This window comes from Saccopteryx bilineata, chromosome 4 (genome assembly GCF_036850765.1).
Source record: "Saccopteryx bilineata isolate mSacBil1 chromosome 4, mSacBil1_pri_phased_curated, whole genome shotgun sequence".
In the NCBI taxonomy this organism is placed as follows: domain Eukaryota; kingdom Metazoa; phylum Chordata; class Mammalia; order Chiroptera; family Emballonuridae; genus Saccopteryx; species Saccopteryx bilineata.
Genome location: NC_089493.1, coordinates 130,252,753 through 130,272,880, shown reverse-complemented (window position 1 = coordinate 130,272,880; position 20,128 = coordinate 130,252,753). Strand labels below are relative to the sequence as shown.

The following is a 20,128-nucleotide window of genomic DNA, read 5'->3' as shown; positions in this document are numbered from 1 at the left end:
GGCTGAGCCCCTTCTGCTGGTCCAGGGGGGATGTGAAATAATCTTAGCTACCGGGCTTGTGTCAAGATACTATGGAGTGGAAGTGCCCAGGACAGAGCGTTCTCTGTGCATGGAGCCATGAAAGAAGCATCTCTGCCCAGTCCCCATCCCAACCAACAAGCCATAGTGAGGACATCCATACAACTTGAAAATAAATCATTGGAAATGAGGCAGGGTAACCTAGTGTCCATGTTGTGTCCAGACTGCTCCATTCCTTCTAGCAGACTCACAGGAGGTACCCATGCACTCAGGAGTTTCATGAGGTGGCTGAATACTGGAGGGCAGATGGGGGAGGTGACTAGCACCAGGTGGCAGTTGCTTGAAATGTAAAGAGGAGGAACTGCTGACTCCAGAAACAAGCCTGGCTTCCCCAGGTGGGTGCTCCTATTCCCCCTCTCTCCCTACAGCCCCTCCTCCCCATTGCCTTCCCCATTACCCTGTCTTTTCTAATGCAAGCCAACTAGTTTCCCCCCTTTGCCTCTTCCTCATATGCTCCATCATTTATTCACTGAGCATCTACTAGGCTGGCCCTCTTCTGTGCATACAACAGGTCAGGCCACACTTTATCCCAAGCTTATGGTTTGGGGCCACACAATCATTGAGCTAGCAAGTACAATTTAATGGACCTGATGAGGGGAGAGGCAGTATGAGGGGCAACAGACAGGAAGGTCCTCCCCACATTGATGGTTTCTGGGCCTCTGAACCTTAATGATGAACAGGAGCATCTTCTAAGAGTGAAGGCACAAACGGCATTTTACCCAGTTAAGAGCATATGCAAAGGCACAGAGAGGGCAGTCATGGAGGTGAGATGTAAATAGTCCTTGAACCAAATGAGAATTAGAGTGGGTGAGTGAGGGTGTTACTGTGAAATGTGGGACAGAGGCCAGAGCAAGGGTTTGGGTGTCCTAGGCCCTACCCACCTAACTTGAATTCCATCTTGGTGCCTGCCTCTCCTGGCAAGTGTCCTCTCCTAGTCTCCTGGGCAAATATACGTTTGTAAGGCAGACACATGGACAAACACACACCAGGATGCACCATCTGACACCAGAGGCACAGACACAGACATCAAGGAGATGGCTTGGAGTCACAAGGATGTAGTTATAAGGAGCCAGGATGGGATGGTGCTCTGCCACCAGAACCCCCTGTGGGAACCAATCTGTTGATCTGGCTGGAAGGGAAGGGGGAGGTCTCAGCAGCAGTGCATAGCTGACCTTGGGTCTAACAAAAGGTGACATCAGTGTCAAACTGGGGCCTTGGAGAAGGCTGTTAGCCCCTCAAGGAAGCCTGCAACTACACATTTGTACAGAAACAAAATCTGTTTTTATCAGTTTCTCAAATCAGACACTTCAGGATAGGAGGTTGTCTCCTAGGGATCTGGAGGGTTTCTGTTCTTTTTTTTTTTTAATTTTTATTTTTTTACAGAGACAGAGAGAGAGAGAGTCAGAGAGAGGGATAGTCAGGGATAGGCAGACAGGAACGAAGAGATGAGAAGCAATCATTAGTTTCTCGTTGTGCATTGCAACACCTGAGTTGTTCATTGATTGCTTTCTCATATGTGCCTTGACCGTGGGCCTTCAGCAGACCGAGTAACCCCTTGCTTGAGCCAGCGACCTTGGGCTCAAGCTGGTGAGCTTTTGCTCAAACCAGATGAGCCTGCACTCAATCTGGTGACCTCGGGGTCTCGAACCTGGGTCTTCCGCATCCCAGTCCGATGCTCTATCCACTGTGCCACCACCTGGTCAGGCGGTTTCTGTTCTTTATAGGCTGTACACACTGGTCAGGTCAGAGGCCTGCAGTTAACAATGTCGGTGAGAAGGCAGGTACACAGTGACCTAGGGCTGGGTCCTCTAGGCATTCAAACTCCTGGAGGCAGTTGGTACCCATGCAAACAACCAAAATCAACAACTTGGGCCCCAACTCCAGGGCCTTCCAGCCTATTGCCCCTTAGGAATTACCCATGTCATTTCTCTTATCTCTGGGGAGGCCCATGCAGGACTCATATTCTGTAAGTGTATGCTTCCAGGCCCTGGGCCTGTCCAGAGACAGTGACCTAGAACTTGACCCTGGGTCATGGACAGGGGTCCAACGGGGTGCAGCTGATGGGCTACACTCACAGCAGGGAGTGGAGCTCAGAGATGGGACAGCAGCTGGATGGGGTTTGGATGCTACATCATCATCTGGCTGGTGGGAGGTGGGGGGGGGGCTCCCAGAGCCTCTGGCATGCTCTGCCTCCAGTCCCATTCCCAGGCTCCTTCCACCCTAACTCTGTCTGGGCCTCCACCTTAGTCTGTCTTCATCATTCCCAGGATTCTATGGTCTTCACTGTCCTCAAATTAGTGGTTCAGACTGTGGGCTCCAGGAAGGGGTCTGGGGGACTGAGTAAAAAAGGTAAAGGTGCCTGACCTGTGGTGGCACAGTGGATAAAGCGTCGACCTGGAAATACTGAGGTCGCCGGTTCGAAACCCTGGACTTGCCTGGTCAAGGCACATATGGGAGTTGATGCTTCCAGCTCCTCCCCACCTTCTCTCTCTCTCTGTCTCTCTCTCCTCTCTGTCTCTCTCTCTCCTCTCTAAAAATGAATAAATAAAATAAAATAATAATAAAAAATATATATATAATTAAAAAAAAAAAAGGTAAAGGAAGTAAGAAGTACAAACTGCCCCTTATGTAAATGGTCACAGGGATGTAAAGTAAAGCATAGTGAATATAGTCAATAATACCGTAATAACTATGTTACTTGCCAGGTGGAGACTAAACTTACCAGGGAGATAATTTCATAAGCTACATAAATGTCTAATCTCTATGCTGTACACCAAAAACTAATATAATACTTTATGTCAGGGGTCGGGAAACTTTTTGGCTAAGAGAGCCATGAACGCCACATATTTTAAAATGTAATTCCGTGAGAGCCATACAACGACCCGTGTACATTATGCATTATCCAATAAAAATGTGGTGTTGTCCCAGAGGACAGCTGTGATTGGCTCCAGCCACCTGCAACCATGAACATGAGCGGTAGGAAATGAATGGATTGTAATACATGATAATGTTTTATATTTTTAACGTTATTTTTTTTATTAAAGATTTGTGAGCTAGATGCAGCCATCAAAAGAGCCACATCTGGCCTGACCTGTGGTAGAGCAGTGGATAAGGCATCGACCTGGAACAGAGGTTGCCAGTTCGAAACCCTGGGCTTGCCTGGTCAAGGCACATATGGGAGTTGATGCTTCCTGTTCTTCCCCCCTTCTCTCTCTCTCTCTCTCTCTCTCCTCTCTAAAATGAAAAAATAAAAGATTTTGGCCCTGGCCTGTTGGCTCAGTGGTAGAGCGTCGGCCTGGTGTGCAGAAGTCCCAGGTTCGATTCCCGGCCAAGGGCACACAGGAGAAGCGCCCATCTGCTTCTCTACCCCTCCCCCCCTCCTTCCTCTGTCTCTCTCTTCCCCTCCCGCAGCCAAGGCTCCATTGGAGCAAAGATGGCCCGGGCACTGGGGATGGCTCCTTGCCTCTGCCCCAGGCGCTAGAGTGGCTCTGGTCGCGACAGAGCGACGCCCCGGAGGGGCAGAGCATCGCCCCCCTGGTGGGCAGAGTGTCCCCCCCTGATGGGCGTGCCGGGTGGATCCCGGTGGGGCGCATGCGGGAGTCTGTCTGTCTCTCCCCATTTCCAGCTTCAGAGAAATACAAAAAAAAAATTTTTTTTAAAGTTTAAAAAAGGCCCTGGCCGGTTGGCTCAGTGGTAGAGCGTCGGCCTGGCGTGTAGAAGTCCCAGGTTTGATTCCCGGCCAGGGCACACAGGAGAAGCGCCCATTTGCTTCTCCACCCCTCCCCCTCTCCTTCCTCTCTGTCTCTCTCTTCCCCTCCCGCAGCCGAGGCTCCATTAGAGCAAAGATGGCCCGGGTGCTGGGGATGGCTCCTTGGCCTCTGCCCCAGGCACTAGAGTGGCTCTGGTCGCAACAGAGCGACGCCCGGAGGGGCAGAGCATCGCCCCCTGGTGGGCATGCCAGGTGGATCCCGGTCGGGCGCATGCGGGAGTCTGACTGTCTCTCCCGGTTTCTAGCTTCAGAAAAATACAAATAGATTAGGAGCCTGAATACTGGGCTTAAATCTTGGCTTCACATTATACCAGCTGCGTGACCTTGGGCAAGTTACTCAATCTCTCTGGGGCTCATCTGTTAAAAACAAAAATGAGTACAGTAACAGTTTCCCTCCCCCATCAGCTGGCTGTGAGGGTGAAATTCAATGAGCTTGTAACAGGCTCAGTGCCATCCCAGACACAAGGCAGGCAGTCACGAAACATCACCTACTACTTTACATAACTTGCGCTGCCACAGGCATGACTGCTGCAAGGTGAATGTCCCCTTCTAAATCAGGGTCCCTTTGGGGCCAGAGAGCTGCCACACCCTCTGCATTCATTTTCTAGAGCTTCTACAACCAACTACCACAAAGTGGGTGCCTTACACAGAAACAGTTCTGGAGACAGAATCTTAAGATCAAGGTGTTGGCAACATTGGTTCCTTCTGAGGCTGTAAGGGAGAATCCGTCCTGCCCCTACTCCAGCTTCTGGTGGTCACTGGTCGACTTGGACGTTCTCTGGCTTGTAGATGCATCCCCCCAATCTCTGCCTTCATGTTCACAAGGTTCTCCCCCTGTGTGCATGTTTTTGTGGCCAAACTTCCCCTTTGTATAAGAACATCAGTTATATTGGATTAGGAGCCCCATTACCTCATTTTATCTTGATCACCCCTGTTAAGACCCTAATCTTCAAATAAAGTCTCAAGTCTAAGGCACTGGGGGTTAGAACACAAAGGTATCTTTTTTTGGGGGGGGACATAGTTCAAACCATAACAGCCCCCCAGTTCGCTTCTTGCCAGGTGGGTTAGGTGTCACCCGGCATCTCAATTTTTCCCTCATTTAATCCCAGGACCCTGACACGACTGCAGAGAGACTGGCCCAGACACAGGCTGAGCTCTAGAAAGTCTGGGAATGTGATGAGAACTTGGGGCTCAGCTGGCAGTTTGGGAGCCAACCCCGGATGGTGCCCAGCCCCACCCTTCTCTGTGCCTCTGCCAGGCCTGAAAACCCAGAAGGGGCCCACAGCACACCCTCGTGCCCTGTCTCTGGTTGCACACTGTGGCAGCTTATCTCCCCTCCCCTAACTCAGTCCATCAAGTCCCTCACAAGCCCTCACTGCCCGCCAGGGAGGTCTTAGGCCCTGGAATTTCTCACTCTCTGCCCTGCCCCCAAGATGGCAGAGCGCCACGCTGAGAAGTTGAGGCCAGAGCGGCAGCTGAAGAAGCCAGAACAGGAGCTGGTGGAATGGTGACGATAGAGGGGGCACGTGGGAGAAACCCCACTTCCCTCACAAAGATGCTCACCAGGCTCCGCCTCTTTCCCCTTTGAGGCAGGTGGGAGCGGCATTTGAAGACCAGCTCTGTGTTCCTGCGGGAGCACGACCGGGCCTGGAGCTTGCTATCCCTCCTGGTTTGCCTTCTCCCTTTGGAGGAGACACAGAGAAGAGGCAGGAGAGCGTGTGGTTGGGTGATTAAGGCCTTGGGCTCCAGGCTTTGGACTTTTCAGAATGAGTTCTCATTCCCTTGTGCCTCGGATCACGTACAGTCCCCATTTTACGGGCTGGAAAACTAGCCAGAAACGGTCGGGAATCTTCTCTCCTAGGTCACACAGCAAAATAACAGCTAAGACCCCTGGCCTCCGAACCTGTCCCAGACGTTTTTTCTTATTTCACACTGCCTGCCCTGAGCTTGTTGACATGATTGTTTTTCTAGCCAGCGGCAAGGCCGGCTTAGGGTGGATGTCCCCCTGGAGGTCACCTGGACATTTTTTTTTCTTAATCTTCCTCCCCACCCTGCTGTGTGTTTCCTAATCCCTCCAGAGCTCTGCCACGCCCCTAGAGCCCTCCCTCCATTTACAGCCTGAGCGGAAGCAGAGTTCTACAGGGGGAACTCGGTGGCAGGGTGGAGGGACAGGACTTCTCTGGAATCCTTTCCCAGCACCGTCTTCTGCCCTCTCTGTCGAGCCCACCTGAGCCGCTAGGCCCCTTCCTGGGATCACTGGGTTTGCGACGGGACACATACGACGTAGGAACTGCTGAAGGCGCTGGATACCGGGGACAGCAGATGCAGCCAATATTTCCCAGCAAGTAAGACTGGGATGGAGATTTGGGTCCGGCCCATGGGTCTCCTGCACCGAGAAGACATGGACTTGACCTTTGGGATAGTCATCTCCCCTTGCTCTGCGGCCTGGGCGGTAGGGTGAGCCGGTCTTAGGAACACCGTCCCTGGGCTACGCCTCTGGGTGCGGAAGCCTTCCAGACGCCAGCCCCACCCTCGCTGTCCGTGGCTCCCCACATAGCCTGGGGTCCCAGAGTAAATCCCTCTCCTTTCTGCGGACGGGGGCCTGCATGATTGGGCCCTTCGCCAGGGAAACATGCCCAGCGGGCTGCACATCAGACGCTCCTCTCCTGGAAGACCCCTCCCCACTTGCTCTCTGACCCGCCCCTGTCCCGTGGCACAGAGGCCCGCCACACCCCCCTCGGCCTAATGGTCTGTCCTGTGTCCCAGCTGTCCCGGGTCTGTACCTCCCTGTCTCCAAGCGCAGCGATGTTCCCGTGCTTCCCAGTCCTGCTACCTTGTTTGGTCCCTCTCCCCTACCCTCCAATGGTGACTCCGAACCTTCTCTGCCAGAAGCCCAAGCCACCAGCTACCCGTTCCTTCTGGACAGAGAGCCGCGTGGGGGTTTCATCCGGACTTAAGACGCCGCGCGCCGGTGGGCAGGGCGCAACTGCGCTCCGGCTCCCGCCCCGCCCTCGCCCCATTGGTTGCAACGCGGCACGTGGGCTACCCCGGCCAATCAGGTGGGCGTTGCTGGCGCGCGGTGGGACGGCGGTGAGCGACAGGTAGCTCTAGTTGTGAGCGGTGAGGCAGAGCCGGGTCTGCCGCGACCATACACTCCCTGCTCCCTACTTCTTGCCGCACCGAGTCACCTCTGCCCCTAGCGGCAGAGGCACAGGCGGGAGAGGGAGGCTGCTGCGGTTGCGTAAGGACCTCTCCCGGCCTTGCAGCTGACCGCACACGTTTCTGCCCTCCAGTTGGGGCTCCTGTGCAGTGAGCGCTAGGCGTCGCGGACTACGGGCGTGGGGCTCGGTGACACCGTGGCCTGGAAGCCGGGCTGCGCCCCTGTCCGCGCCTGTAACATGGGGACAACAGGCCCGGATCCTAAAGGTGTGGAGGGTCACACTCATTAATAAATTCACGCTAAGACCTGACCAGGCGGTGGCGCAGTGGATAAGAGCATCGGACTGGGATGCGGAAGACTCAGGTTCGAGACCCCAAGGTCGCCAGCTTGAGCGCGGGCTCATCTGGTTTGAGCAAAGCTCACCGGCTTGGACCCAAGGTCGCTGGCTCGAGGAACGGGTTATTCCGTCTGCTGAAGGCCTGCGGTCAAAGCACATATGAGAAAGCAATCAATGAACTACTAAGGTGCCACAACGAAAAACTGATGATTGATGCTTCTCATCTCTCTGCGTTCCTGTCGGTCCCGTCCCTATCTATCCCTCTCTGTCTCTAAATAAATTTCCAAACTACTTTGACTAATTTACTCTGAGAGGTCTGAGTCCCCATTGGTCCCCACCCTGGTCAAGAGCTGGCATTTTACATTCGAATTTGTGGCCATCCAATGGTCTGGAATGATTTTCCGTGTATTTAGTGATTATTGATGAGGTCCAGCCCCTCTTTATTTCCTCTTCTGTATAACACCTGTTCATAACTTTGTCCCCCTCTCCCCAACCCTTCTTTTAGTCTTTTTTTCTTTTTAAGTGAGAGGCGGGGAGGCAGAGACAGACTCCCGCCTGCACCCTGACCAGGATCCCGGAACCCCCGCCCCCGGCCCACAAACCCTCTATAGGCTGATGCTCTGCCCATCTGTGGCTTCTGCTCTGTTGCTTGGCAACCAAGCTATTTCAGTACCTGAGGCAAGGCCTTGGAGCGGACATCAGCAATCAAGGCTCAAGGCCACCTTGTTGGAACCATCCCAGCCCGGGCTGCAGGGGGAAGGGGGCGGAGGGAAGAGGGAGGAGGAGGAGTGAAGAAGCTGGATGGTCGCTTCTTCTGTGTGCCCTAACCAATAATCCAACAGGGACTTCTACACTCCCCACCCACACTCTACTGCTCAGCCAACCAACCAGGGCCTCTTTTGGCATTTACTTTTTTTTGTGACAGTCAGGGACAGATAGACAGACAGGACGGGAGATGAGAAGCATCAATCCTTCCTTGCAACACCTTAGTTGTTCATTGGTTGCTTTCTCGTATGTGCCTTGACCGTGGGGCTACAGCAGACCGAGTAACTCCTTGCTCAACCCAGCGACCTTGGGTTCAAGTTGGTGAGCCTTGCTCAAACCAGATGAGCCTGCACTCAAGCTGGTGACCTCGGGGTCTTGAACCTGGGTCTTACGCGTCCCAGTCTGACGCCCTGTGCCACCGCCTTTTGGCTCTTAATAAGCATTAAAAATAATTCATTCTGGCTACTATACCTGATAGTTGTGTTGCAACCATCTCCTATCAATTTTTTTTTTTTTTTTTTTTACAGAGGCAGAGATAGACAGGGACAGACAGACAGGAACGGCGAGAGATGAGAAGCATCAATCATCAGTTTCTCATTGCGCGTTGCGACTTCTTAGTTGTTCATTGATTGCGTTCTCACATGTGCCTTGACCGCGGGCCTTCAGCAGACCGAGTAACCCCCTGCTGGAGCCAGCGACCTTGGGTCCAAGCTGGTGAGCTCTTTGCTCAAGCCAGATGAGCCCGCGCTCAAGCTGGCGACCTCGGGGTCTCAAACCTGGGTCCTTCCGCATCCCAGTCCGATGCTCCATCCACTGCGCCACCGCCTGGTCAGGCTCCTATCAATTTTTTATTTTATGGGATGTTCTGGGTGTTGTTTATTGGCAGGGGTCACGGGGTTCTAGTTTGAGAAATGACCCCTTTTGTCAAAGGTTTTAATATCATCTCCTGTATCTTCTAAGAACTGAAAGGATTGCTGTGCATGGTGTCCTCTCCCTAGACTATCAGGAGCCTTACCTGCCACTTCTGTCAGCACTCCGGCCACATCTAAGGTGTCTCTACCCTGCTTCCCCTCATCTCAGGGTTGCCCTAGACCAGGCTCACTGGATCCCCAGGAGTGGACCCAGGGGTGTCACAGCAAGTTGTGATGTGTGACACCATCACTTGGTTATCAGTAGTTAAAAAATGCCAAAGGGTTAGTTATTGCTTTCAAGACTTAAAAATCAGTGAGGCTCAAGACTGTCCCACTATCACCCTCCTCTCCTTGCACTTCAAACTGACAGAGAATGGGATCCCCGCTTTGCAACCAGAGGGTTGAGACAGGTGGGGTACATGGTGTGGGATAGAGGAGTTACAAACCCTTCCAATGCTTGACCTCTGCCCATTTCAGTTTTGCCAAAACCAGGTTGGGTCCACAAAATGTGCATTACGGCAGAGAAAAGCACTTGGTGCTCTTGTTCTATGCCGAGTATCAGATGTTCACACCCAGAATGTCTCCCAGCTCCAGATCACCCTTCTCTAGAAGTTTCCTAAAAACACATCGGCAGTGCCCCAATGCTCAGAGGATGGACCCCAATTCCTGAGCATAGGATCCTTCCTGGCCCCAGCTGCGTTTTTCCTCACTTCCCCGCCGTTTTACCCCACCCACCTGAGGACCAGCCAGCTCCTGAATACCAGGTCTTGATGCCACCAAGTTTCCTATGAATCAGTTCTGCTGCTGATAATGCTCTTCCTCAAGTCTCCAGTTGGCAAATCTCATCTTTCCAAGCTTAAATGTCACCACCTCTGGGAAGCCTTCCAAAGATTCCCAAGTGAGATGCCCCAGCATCTATTGGCCCTTTGATAGTGTTTTACTTGTGCTGTATTCTGAAGAATTGGCTTTTGTCTAGAGTGTGTGTGTGCCACCCAGACAAGATCTTGAGCTCCACATGCACTAGGATCACTTACGCAGCAGGAGCTAAAGGCCTTGCTGCCTGACCTGTGTTGGTGCAGTGTATAAAGCACTGACCTGGAACACTGAGGTTGCCAGTTCGAAACCTTGGGCTTGCCTGATCAAGGCACATGTGAGAGTTGATGCTTCCTACTCCCCCCCCCCCCCCCCTTCTCTTCTCTCTCTCTTTCTCCCCTCTCTAAAATAAATAAATAAATAATATTTTTAAAATGTAAAAGGCTTGCTAAGCAGAGGCTGCCTCCTGGACCTGTGCCTACCAGGACACTGATATGATACCAGTGCAGTCAGTTTTGGTGACCAGGCAAGACTAGAGGAATCCTGCTGACACAGAAGATAGGCTGAGCTAGCGCTGTGGGGAAAGGATGGGTAAGCAGTGAGGGGGAAAAAGGGTCAGGATAACCTGGCAGGTCAGAGCAGCAAGTCACTCAGTCCCCTTCATTCTAAAGGCTTCCGCCCCTCCAGGTCTTACCCAACGGAAGTGGCACTGAAGACACCCGCTCGCCTGTGTGAAGAGGTAGAGGTTTATTGAAATATAAACATTCAAGAACACGTAAGATAAAATAACCACAACGTACAGACACTTGCTGCAAGAGGACATCTGAGGTATTCTCTCACGGCTTGGCCTACCCATGTGCTATTTCCCTTTTCCTGGTTAGAGCACAGGAAGGGAGGCAAGCACATAGGGCCGCCCAGCTGCTGCCTGCTGCGGGCCTTCGGGGCTGCACTTTCAGGGGAGGTTTCCCTCGGCCCAGGGCCCTGTTCCTAGGGACACCTGGGGGCACCTCCACTCCGACTTTCAAGCCAAGACCCTGCTGTTGTCCTGAGGTCAGCAAGGGTTCGCTGAGAAGGGGAAGCTGGGTAAGCTGCCTGAAAGAGAGAATCCAATAACCAGAAAGACACAGTGTGCTGTCCTAGCATCCTCTGAGTGGGAAGAGTCCATCCTTTGTGACCAAACCCCTGAGAAAAACACACTGGCAAAATGTCTGTGACACTTTCAAGTGGGCCCAGCGCAAGCCAGCTGGGATCCTCTCTGGCACCAGATGCCCTTCTCTGCCCACACCCAGCACTAGCCTGGCAGGCAAGGTGGGAAGGCTTACGGCCAGAAGAGGGTCAGCTTGGGGCAAGGCTCTGTGTGTGTGCGTGCACATGCAAAGCTGGTGGAGGGAAAGAGTAGCCCAGCAGAGCGGCAGCTCACCAGGTGGAAGCACCTGTTTTGTGCTCAAGCTCTAGAATTCCCTTTCTTTTCTAAGACAGGGCAAACCGTTAGCCAGGTGTGGGTTCAAGCTGGCACGGGCTTCCACCATGACCCAGCAATGTCACAGTGGGTGGTGTCTACTGAACACAGCTGGACTCAACAATTTCAAGGTGAGCCTTGTTGAGAGTGGGCTCTTCCCTACACCACAGGAGCAGCTAGCTGCTCCCCCAGGGCAAAGAGGAGACAGAGCTCTCAGCATCTCAGCCTCTGCAAGGCCCCTGGGCTGCCCACCCTAGGTGGCGATGTGGAGTGAAGCAGGTGGTAGGATTGGAGCTAGCTCTGCTCTGGCAGAAGATAGGTTGAGGATCACCCTCGGAAGCGGTGCGGTTTCAGGACCCAACCTGGGCAAACCAGGCTTCTGTCCTGCCTCCTGCGCCAAGATCCCTGAGTCATCTCTCCCGCCTGCCTCCCGCCTACTCCCCAAGCTGCAGGGAGGGGCCAAGGGGCTGCGGTACCAAATCATTTGTTTGGCTTTGGGGCGATTTACTTTCATTTCTTTGGTGCTATAACAATAAAAATTTTAAAATAGAACAAAAGTCAGCAAAACATATATAAAAAAGATTTCAGAGATGCAAATACTTCCTGAAGAGTTGAACATCAACAATTATGAATCTGAGGTATTTCAATGAACCTGATGTTGACAGGCTTGGGGATGTTGGGGCTGAGATGACCCCATCAGAAGGGGGCTGAGGGACAAGTGGGCTGCTCTTGGGAGGGCTGGCCAATAAGGGTAAGTGGGCACTGTGAGATCTGAGAGGGTCAGAAGAGGGTCAGTGTGAAGTGGGTGCTAGGGCAGCTTGGGCAGCCCCGTGAGGCCGTCTCTCCTCCAGTAGATGTCCCTCAGGCCAGGGCCCTGACGACCGCCCTCGTAGGCCCTTTCTTGGGACCATTACAAGAACAAGGGGCCCTGAAAAACACTTCCAGTCTTAAACTGAGGGACCCTCACCACAGGGACCCACACGGGAGGCAGAGAAGGCCCCATCTCAGGCCCAGTAGGGAAGAGTACAAAGGCATGCTCTTAGCTCCCAGGAGACCCACATGAGAGTTACACTGGGGCACTGAGCAGGGGAAGTGACCAGTGATGCTGGGGTCACAGTAGAAGACAGGGGAAGGGAAATAAATTAAAGGGAAGGGATATGGAGGGCCTCCAGCCCTGTGTTGGCTTATAGATTGTCAATACACTGTGCCCAGGATGGGGGGTGGCCTAGGGATCCCCACCCATTCTCCAGGACAATCCCTGATTGGACAACACTTGCCCTATCATGCCCCTCCAGCCTCTCCCTGTCCCCAGAGTACAGCAGGACCTGAACGGAGACTGGACAGGCGGACATGTCCAAACTTGCAACATCTGGCCAAATGGTATCTGATGTGGAATTCGTGAGATGAGGTAACTTTTGCGCATCAACTTCCCCCACTCCAGACAGGACAGCAGGGAGTGGGAGCTGGGTCCTGCCCCTCAGAGGGACCAGCTGGTGGAGGGCTCTGCACTGGGGGTACCCCGGGATGAGGTAGGACTGGGCGAACAGTGGGAGCTGCTGCTGCTGCTGGCACTGCTGCTGGCACTCTGGGACGCAGACCCAGCGAGGAGGTGGACCACGGGCTTCTGGGCAAACAGCACACCTGTGCAAGGAGGACAACTGTGAGCAGGTGCAAAGAGGAGTGGGGCTCTATTCACCTCCGCTGACTGATTTGTTGCCTAAACTGCGCAAGGCTGAACTCTGGACCCTGTGCCAGGTGCTGACAGAAGTCCCAAGCTCTGTCCTGCTTCCAGTGCTTTTAAGCTTCTGCTCTCTCCTGAGTGCTCCCATTTCTGAGAGAGGAGGAGGCATCATCTCCTCCTCTCTCTTGACAGAGGACAAAGGGTGTGGAGATCAGACCCCCTGGGCCCCTTCCCTGCTTTCTCCATGGGCCATTCCTAGTCCCACACCTCCAAACCCTCAGTACCATCAGAATGCAGAGTACCCAGGCCCCATCCACTGGCTCACTGATCCCTCGAGGGCCCCCGTCTCCAACAGGCAGAGGCCTCTGCATGTGGCCCCTGAGCACAACTATGCAGTAACTGGCGAGCAGCCTGGCCTTGCTGCCTATGCAGGCTGCTTCCTGGATCTCTGTCCCTGCCCTGGCCCTGATGCTGATGCCTGCAGTGCACTGTCCAGTGGAGATCTGGAGCATGGGGCCTCCGCCCGGCACTGCAGCATTCAAAGTGCCAGAGGCATGCCCCCACCCTCTGATGAAATGGGAGGGGGAAGAGGACTGCTGCAATGAAAACTCAGCTGACTATTTCAGGGAGACTTGGTAAAGCTGCTAAACTCACCAAACGCCCGACCACTGCTGCCACCTAATCAGACTGAGAAAGAGACAACTGTAAGTGATGGGAAGTGTCAAACATACAGGATGACCCCGCTGTATCCAGAGCCCTGTGTCTGTGCCTGTCCTTGAGCCATTTTAGAAGAAAGGAATGACAGGTGCAGAAAGAGAACAGCTGTACCAGAAAAGGAGGCCGTGCATCTGAAGATTGTAATGGTGGACTCGGCAGGACAGTCACTTAGAATACAATGTTTAAGGCACGGACATGGAACTGATTATGATTCTTTATATTAAGTGACTTTTTTTTTTTAACAGAGACAGAAAGAGTCAGAGAGAAGGATAGACAGGGACAGACAGACAAGAACGGAGAGATGAGAAGCTTCAATTATTAGTTTTTCATTGCACATTGCGACACCTTAGTTGTTCATTGATTGCTTTCTCATATGTGCCTTGACTGTGGGCCTTCAGCAGACTGAGTAACCCCTTGCTCGAGCCAGCGACCTTGGGTCCAAGCTGGTGAGCTTTTGCTCAAACCAGATGAGCCCACGCTCAAGCTGGCGACCTCAGGGTCTCGAACCTGGGTCCTTGGCATCCCAGTCCGACGCTCTAGCCACTGTGCCACTGCCTGGGTCAGGCAACTTTTTTTTTTTAAGTGACAGGGGAGAGACATACAGATCCTGCATGTACCCAACCAAGATCCACCCAGCAACCCCCGTCTGGGGCTGACACTCGAACCAACTGAGCCCCTGGCTGCAGAAGGGGAAGAGGGAGAGAAGGAGGAAAGGAAGGGGAAGAGAAGGAAATGGTCGCCTCTCCTGTGTGCCCTAACCGAAGACTGAACCTGGGATATCCATACGCTGGGCTGACGCTGACGTTCTATCCACTGAGCCAGCTGGCCAGGGACAAATGATTTTCAATTAGCAAGTGAACTACTGGTCCAAAAGGGGTTAGCTGTAGGGTACCTACTGTTCTGTCAAAGGTGGAAGGGGACCAGTTCTCATGTTAGTAATCCTCAGCCTACACCAGCCCAGAACCGCGTTACCTGTGAAACCCTGAAACTACCTACAAGGAAGCCAGACCCAGGGAGGTGTGCAGACAGGAGGTGACAAGAGGGGTCATCAGTGGACCTCCCTCAGCTCCCCGGGACTCACCTGCATAGGTGGTGCCATCAATGTCCACAGACATGTTGATGCTCCCAATGCTGCCTGTGGTTAGGTTCAGCGCTGCTGCTGAGGCCTCTGATCTGTCTTCTGCTGAGACAAGGGAGAGAGCAGGCCTGGTTGAGCCTTCCAGCACCAGTGCTGTCCTTCCCAAGGCTCTCCCATGGCCCCCCTGCGCCAGTCTGGCCACAGCAGGCTGCATGGTTAGAAAGCACCTACACACCCTTCTGAGTGCAAGGTCTGGCAGGAGACCCAGCTTGTTAATGTCCTACTGCTTGTCTTCTTCACTGAGCCACTCTGCTTGAAGAAAAGGGACCACCTCTGGCAAAGGGCCACCCTGTGCTCACAGCAGCATGCTCGTGCTTTCTAGGCAACTTGTCAAATGTCACTGAGCACCCACCACCCATCAGCTGGGGACCTGTAGTCAGGACAATCCAATCTCTGCCTCCGAGGCCTTATCTGCTTCCACTCTCCCAATGCCAGGCTCGGAGGTCCTCTAGGGGAAGGTCTACCTGCCTGGCACATGCTGTTCCCTGGGGCTTGTGGAGGGCTGCAGGTAGGCACACAGGGCCTCTGCCAGCTCACCTCTGCCTGCTCACCATGCACAGGCCCAGAATTCCTCCAGGTAAATGGCCTGTTCCATTACTCTTTGGCTTGTGCAGGACCGGAGCAATTGGCCTCAACTGGGTCACAGAGCAGCAGATGCCCGCTGTCTGGGCCGTCACCTCCAGACTCCTCCTGCTCCTCACCCAGGGCAGGTGGGGGGGGGGGCCTGCCTGGGAACAGGCACAGCGCCCTCCACAATGGTTTCTTCCCTACACGTTATTTCACATTTGTTCTGAGACAGCACCCAGAGTAGGAATAACAAATGAAATGTGTGTAAGGAGGAATGGGGGGAGAGGAATAAGGGACATGGAGTATGTGGTCTAGGGGCATGATGGTGAGGCACCTGAAAAACGTGGAAGGGAAGGGAGAGGGTGTCAGTTATGCTGCTGAACATGGAACGTGGCTCGGGCACTCACCCCTGCCGTTGACCCGTATCTTCATGGGCAGCTGCCGTGCCATGCTGAACAAATTGCGCTGGAAGGCCTGCTGCACCAGGCGCTGCTCCTCCTCTGACAGCCTTGACGCCTTCTTCTCAGGGGGCTCCCCTGACTCCAACCGCTCCCTCAGCTGCTCCAGCATTGCCATACGAGTGCCAGCCTGCTGGCCTGCCAAGGTCACGGGCACAGCCAGGCGATTTGGCAAAGGTACTGTTGTTACCGGGACTCCATCACCTGGCAAAGGCACTGAAGCTAGACTGACCCACAATCCACTTCCCACCCATGTCCCAGACACAGAAACTTGGCTTCCACCCCTACCCCACCCCTAACCCCCCCCACCCCACCATCCCCAGCCTCGCAGACCTTTCCTAACAGTAGCTGCTGGGGCTAGCCGAGGGCTGCTGGGGCCCAGCCCGAGGGTGGGGAAGCGGATCTTGGGTGTAGAGAGGAGGGCAGGGGCCCCTGTGGCAGCAGTGGTAGCAGGTGAGTAGCGGAAGAGGGAGGAGCTGTAGCCAGGCCTCCGGCCCTCCCGCCGGTTGCCATCGATGGCTGCCTGGAGCTCGGCTGGGGAGCTCAGGGCTTTCTTCTCACACTCATAAGCATAGAGGTATTTCATGTACCTGGGGAGAGGGAGGGTGAGTGAGCCAAACAGGGTCCCAGAGGCCACCCCATTTCAGTTGCTCAATCTGTGGCAGCAGCCTCTGCAGGCAGGCCTCTGGGACAGATGACCGCAGCTCGGGGTATCTGCAGAAGAGACCGTCTGGGCTGCTGACTACCCTTGCCCGGGCCCCTCTGACTGCTGCTTGATTCTTCTTCTTTTTTTTTTTTTTTTACAGAGTCAGAGTCAGAGAGAGGGATAGATAGAATAGACAGACAGGAACAGAGAGAGATGAGAAGCATCAATCATTAGTTTTTCGTTGCGACACCTTAGTTGTTCATTGATTGCTTTCTCATATGTGCCTTGACCGTGGGGCTACAGCAGACTGAGTAACCCCTTGCTCGAGCCAGCAACCTTGGGTCCAAGCTGGTGAGCTCTGCTCAAACCAGATGAGCTCGCGCTCAAGCTGGTGACCTCGGGGTCTCGAACCTGGGTCCTCCGCATCCCAGTCCAACGCTCTATCCACTGCGCCACCGCCTGGTCAGGCGCTGCTTGATTCTGAGCGCTGCTCATGTGGACACGTCACTCATTAAGGGAAGGAAGGGACAGCTTTGCTACTGCTTCCAGGGTGTCTGGCACCTCTCCAGTGCCCGGGAAAGAGTGGCCTGCTGTGACACAGCCGTCTGCTCCTGACCTCCAGGGTCAGGCTGTCAGACGGGCATTCTTCCCACTGGTGCCAGATGTCCCAGAAAGGACTTCTCTGCCCAAGAGCCTTCAGTGAAGGACTGCCATCCTGGTCACAGCTCTGTCCCTACTTCTGCTGGGATAGTTCCAACTGATAAACCCCTTCCAAATTTTAAATAAGGACGCAACGTGCTACCTGAGACACCAGCTGCCCATCCCACACTCTTCACAGAACAGCCCTCAGAGGGCCAGGACAGAAGGGCACCCCCACTGGCTGTGCTTCATGCTGCTCTTGGTTTCACTGCTTCCATCACCCTTGTAATGAACTCCAGTGGTGACAGAAACCAATCACAAACCCCAGTGGGGCTCGACTGCCTGCATTCTCCCAGGTGCCATGCTGCTGGGCGAGTGGAATATCTGGGAGGAACGGCCAGGTTGGGGTGGAGGTGCAGGTGTGGGAGACAGTGTCCTGGCTGTGTGTAGTTCAGGGCAGAGCCACTAGTGGGAATGGCAGCTCCACCACTTACTAGCTGGTGTGGCCTTCACCCAACGATTTAACCTCTGAGACTTGTCTTCAGTGATATGGGAAATGGGACTGGCACCCACTTTCTAGGAGTGGTAAAATTTGAGGGCCACAGAATGGTGCAGCAGCAGCTCACAGGCCACCCCGAAAATGCTACTCTCATCATGGCTTTGGTCTAGTGAGGGTTCATCTCAGAAGGCTCCTGGCTTTCCCAGGAAGCCCACTCCTTGTGCTCACTGTACAGTGGAATTTTCCTCCTTCCTCTCCTCTGAGTGAAAACACCCCCCTTCTCCAGTCTTGGCCTCTCTCCCACAGGGTCCCCCGGCCACTCACTGGGTCCTCAGGGTGAAGGCAGCGCTGGTGATGGACGTAGGTAGGTTCAGGCCTTTGGTGATCTCCCTCCAGATCTTTTTGTTGATGATCTCCACCAGACCCCCCTTCTCTGTCACAAGCTTGTACAGCAGGTACAGGTCCAGGATCTGCTTGGCCATGATAGGAATTCGGTTGATAGGTGTCCCTGCAATTGTCCAAAGAGAGAAACAAAGAGTGCATCATCCTCAGGCAGAATCTGGGTATGCCCAGCTTTTGGTGGGTTGGACATACGTTCATGCGTCTGCTTAGAAGTACAATGTAGGACTGACCTGTGGTGGCGCAGTGGATAAAGCGTCGACCTGGAAATGCTGAGGTCACCAGTTCGAAACCCTGGGCTTGCCTGGTTAAGGCACATATGGGAGTGGATGCTTCCAGCTCCTCCCCCCTTCTCTCTGTCTCTTCTCTCTCTCTCTCTCTCTCTCTCTCTGTCTCTCCCTCTCCTCTCTAAAAATGAATAAATAAATAAATAAATAAATAAAATTTTTTAATTAAAAGAAGTACAATGTAACTCAAACTCCCAGAGCCTGGAAGCTCTGAGACTAGCTGCCATTCCTCTTGGGAAAACAAAAGGATGGGTCCCTCTCGCAGGCTACAGTCCTGGGTAAAACACGTAGCCTCTCTGGGTCCCTTTTCCTAGCTATAAATGGGATGGACTAGATTTCCCCCTAGCTTTACTAAGTCCAGATTCTTTACTAGCAATGTGGCAACTCATTTCTTTGCAGCTTTCATGTGCCAGTCAATCCCCTCCTCCAGGAAGCCTTCCCTGGCTCACCCACCTGGATAACAGCTTGCTTCCTCCTGTCCTGCTACAAGGGACAGAAATGAGTTTTTCTCTATGTCCCACCATGTTAAAGGAGCTGCAGGAAACACAGGTTTCTAGGGGGGTGATCTCCCTAGAAAGCCCCTCCACAATTCTTGCCTCACTAATCAATCCACCCCCCTCCCCGGTTTTTGACAGGGAGGGACAGGTCAGAGCAGCTTCTGCCACTGACCAGAAGGGAAGTGAGAGGGGCCTGTGGTAACTAGAAAACCTGGCACTGAGAAGAAAGGCCCACTAATGAACACCAGGGGATGTGGGTGGGCCAGATCACACTCCTCTCAGGCCCTCGTCAGGAGGCGTGATAGATGACTATCATTTGGCAACCTCAGGATTAATGATCTGGAGGTCAGAGGGGAGAATTCCAAAGGGAAAGTCACTGTCCAGGGCAGGGTATGAGACTTGTTGCCTTTTAATGGTAAACTCCTTACATTATACACAGGCCGCATGGCCTCTGCCCCTCCCACTGTCCTGGTCTCCCTAACTGCCTGGTAGATTCAGGCTACCTGACCAGGGAAGGTCCGCCTTTGTGGGCTCCTTCTACTTCTCTCCCTTCAAGGAATGGCATCCTCTTCTTGGCCCTGGGATATTGGCCTCACCAATGCTGCTACAGAATGATTCAAGCCAGAAAATGGAGTGAAGGCCCCATGTTTTGGTTTGGTGAAAGAGATAGAGATAGACAGAGAGAGGGACAGACAGGGACAGATAGGCAGGAAGGGAGAGAGATGAAAAGCATCAATTCCTCACTGTGGCACTTTAGTTGTTCATTGATTGCTTTCTCATATATGCTTTGACCAGGGGGCTACAGCAGGCTAAGTAACCCCTTGCTCGAGCCAGCGACCTTGGGATCTTGAACTGGGATCAGAATCCTCTGCGTCCCAGTCTGATGCTCTATCCACTGCGCCACCACCTGGTCAGGCTGAAGGCCGCATGTTTGTGGAGAGGAAGCAATGTGAGCATGAACATACAGGACTGCCGTGGCAAGACCAGTCCTGTTTCTCTGTGGAGAGGGAGTGAGAGGTCTCTAAGGCCTTTATCTTGACCAAAGGGTCTTTGGATGGTCAAGGACAAAGGTGTCATCAAGTTAGATCCAAAGACTCATAGGTAAACTCTTCAAGGACGCTGGTGTGCTCCTAAGACACAGCCCGTATGCTGGTTAACATATTCCCCCACACGGTCTAGACAGTCAGCCTCACTTCTGTCCTAAGAAGAAAACTGATACAGAGAACCAGTCTCTTCTCTGAACTGAGGTCCACCTCCTTCTGGAGGCCTGTCTGCCCAAGCACACTAAAGGCTTTGGTGAGTTTATGA

General features: G+C 53.5%; 1 protein-coding gene across 3 annotated transcripts in view; it reads right to left on the bottom strand.

Moving 5' to 3' along the window:
- Nucleotides 1-10,565: 10,565 nt before the first annotated feature.
- ARID3B (AT-rich interaction domain 3B) overlaps nucleotides 10,566-20,128 on the bottom strand; it is a 63,338-nt gene continuing 53,775 nt past the window's right edge. Inside the window, exons 5-10 of one of the 3 annotated variants that reach the window (XM_066278203.1) lie at nucleotides 17,962-18,145; nucleotides 16,187-16,443; nucleotides 15,803-16,057; nucleotides 14,772-14,870; nucleotides 13,628-13,660; nucleotides 12,794-12,933 (exon numbers count right to left, since the gene is read on the bottom strand). In XM_066278203.1, coding sequence (XP_066134300.1) covers nucleotides 13,656-13,660; nucleotides 14,772-14,870; nucleotides 15,803-16,057; nucleotides 16,187-16,443; nucleotides 17,962-18,145 — 800 coding nt within the window. In that variant the 3' untranslated portion in view covers nucleotides 12,794-12,933; nucleotides 13,628-13,655. Of the gene's footprint in view, nucleotides 12,934-13,627; nucleotides 13,661-14,771; nucleotides 14,871-15,802; nucleotides 16,058-16,186; nucleotides 16,444-17,961; nucleotides 18,146-20,128 lie in introns of all 3 variants that reach the window. The other 2 variants (XM_066278201.1, XM_066278202.1) reach the window with 2 other exon arrangements.